The sequence below is a fragment of the Chrysoperla carnea genome, chromosome 4 (genome assembly GCF_905475395.1).
Source record: "Chrysoperla carnea chromosome 4, inChrCarn1.1, whole genome shotgun sequence".
In the NCBI taxonomy this organism is placed as follows: Eukaryota; Metazoa; Arthropoda; class Insecta; order Neuroptera; family Chrysopidae; genus Chrysoperla; species Chrysoperla carnea.
Genome location: NC_058340.1, coordinates 39,244,780 through 39,246,178, shown reverse-complemented (window position 1 = coordinate 39,246,178; position 1,399 = coordinate 39,244,780). Strand labels below are relative to the sequence as shown.

Here is a 1,399-nt window from a genome sequence, read left to right as displayed (position 1 = left end):
ACATGATAGTCCGACACAAATGTATTGACTCAAATGATATTACTAAATATCAACCATCGAAAAACTATAGATAATTGTTGCCAGTAATGCTGATAGATTTAACTTGATGAAATTTTTATATTTTAGTAGATATTATAATAATCAAAAACTATAAAATGAGAGGCAAAATCACTTTTATTTCTTAGTTTAAAGTTTTCAAGTCTGTCTGCAGTATATTTACTCTTTATTATATTATTTTATAAGTACATAATTAATTCAAAAGAGAATTCGAAAAATAAATGTTTAATCATTTCCATTTTATCCGTAATTAAAAAGTTCCGTTTTCAAATATCACATCTGATAGATTTGATCTGATTTGATTTGATATTTATTGTCGGCCAGAAGGTACTTAATAATTAAATTTCTAATCAAAGCCAATGCTTCTTCAACTTCTTCATTTTCATCGTTTTCGAGTCCTATTTTTTCATCGTTCTTATCAATTGTATCATCTGCACTTTTGTTTACGTCATCCATTCCAAGACCAACCTTATCTAATAAAAAATTGGATTCGGTGGCTACTGGTGGGAAATTATCCAAAATTTGGTTACCCAAACTATTTGAAATTTGGCCAATTAGGTTTCTAGATCCTAACGATTTTCTTCCCTTCAATAACTGCTGTAGCAGATTAGGTATACCTAATGACTTACTATCATTAATCGCATATTGTGGTCTGGCATTGTACGGTGACTCATTATTATTAATTGCATATTGTGGTATAGCTGAATATTGATTAGAAGAAATCGGATCAGTGCCTCTACCCTTTGACCCAAACAATTTTAAAAGAGAATATCTTTTAGCTCTAAGATTCTTAAGCATTCTACTAAATAAGTCAGAAACAAATCTTCTTTGTTTGAAAACCTGTAAAAGAGACATAGTATTGGAAGAAGATCCATCATCCATGTTATCTAAGAGATAAAAAAATACTTTACAATGAAATCGAGACACAGTAAGATTGTTCTATATTTATTCTATAAAAAAAGAAAGTTTACGTACCTGGTCTTGACTGTGCCAAAGCTCCCAAAGCCAACAAACAAAATGTCAAAATAATGATTTTCATTGCGAATCACTTTCTAGTTCGTAAAATTCAAGAGAAGACTCACATTGGACTTTCAAAGAATTGATCTATATACATTAAAAGAATTCGGAACATCAAAAGATCGTATGGTTCTTATGTAAAATTAATTAATTTTACTTGCGTGTAGTAACACTTTTCACGCATTTAACTGTTGATTAAAAAATTTCTCAATACCACAAATTTTTTCTTACGTACAAACACTGAAATTTCAAGCAGATGTGAAGATTAACCAATCCAGGACAGAACTTTCTTAACGCCAAACATCTATGATAATTCAAATAATTC

The 1,399-nt window shown here is 29.5% G+C and overlaps 1 protein-coding gene across 1 annotated transcript; it reads right to left on the bottom strand.

The window, feature by feature from the left end:
• Window positions 1-207: 207 nt before the first annotated feature.
• LOC123297410 lies at window positions 208-1,165 on the bottom strand. Its single transcript, XM_044879058.1, has 2 exons — window positions 1,033-1,165; window positions 208-944 (listed from the first exon to the last, which is right to left on the bottom strand). Exons 1-2 carry the CDS (start codon window positions 1,094-1,096, stop codon window positions 331-333), a joined length of 678 nt encoding a protein of 225 aa, XP_044734993.1. The 5' UTR covers window positions 1,097-1,165; the 3' UTR covers window positions 208-330.
• Between the last annotated feature and the right edge of the window lie 234 nt (window positions 1,166-1,399).

Excerpts from the sequence above, each read along its gene's own strand:
- LOC123297410 (XM_044879058.1), bottom strand. The coding sequence starts at position 1,096 with ATGAAAATCATTATTTTGACATTTTGTTTGTTGGCTTTGGGAGCTTTG. Across the intron at positions 945-1,032 it reads TTTGGCACAGTCAAGACCAG|ATAACATGGATGATGGATCT; the intron begins GTACGTAAACTT and ends TTTATCTCTTAG.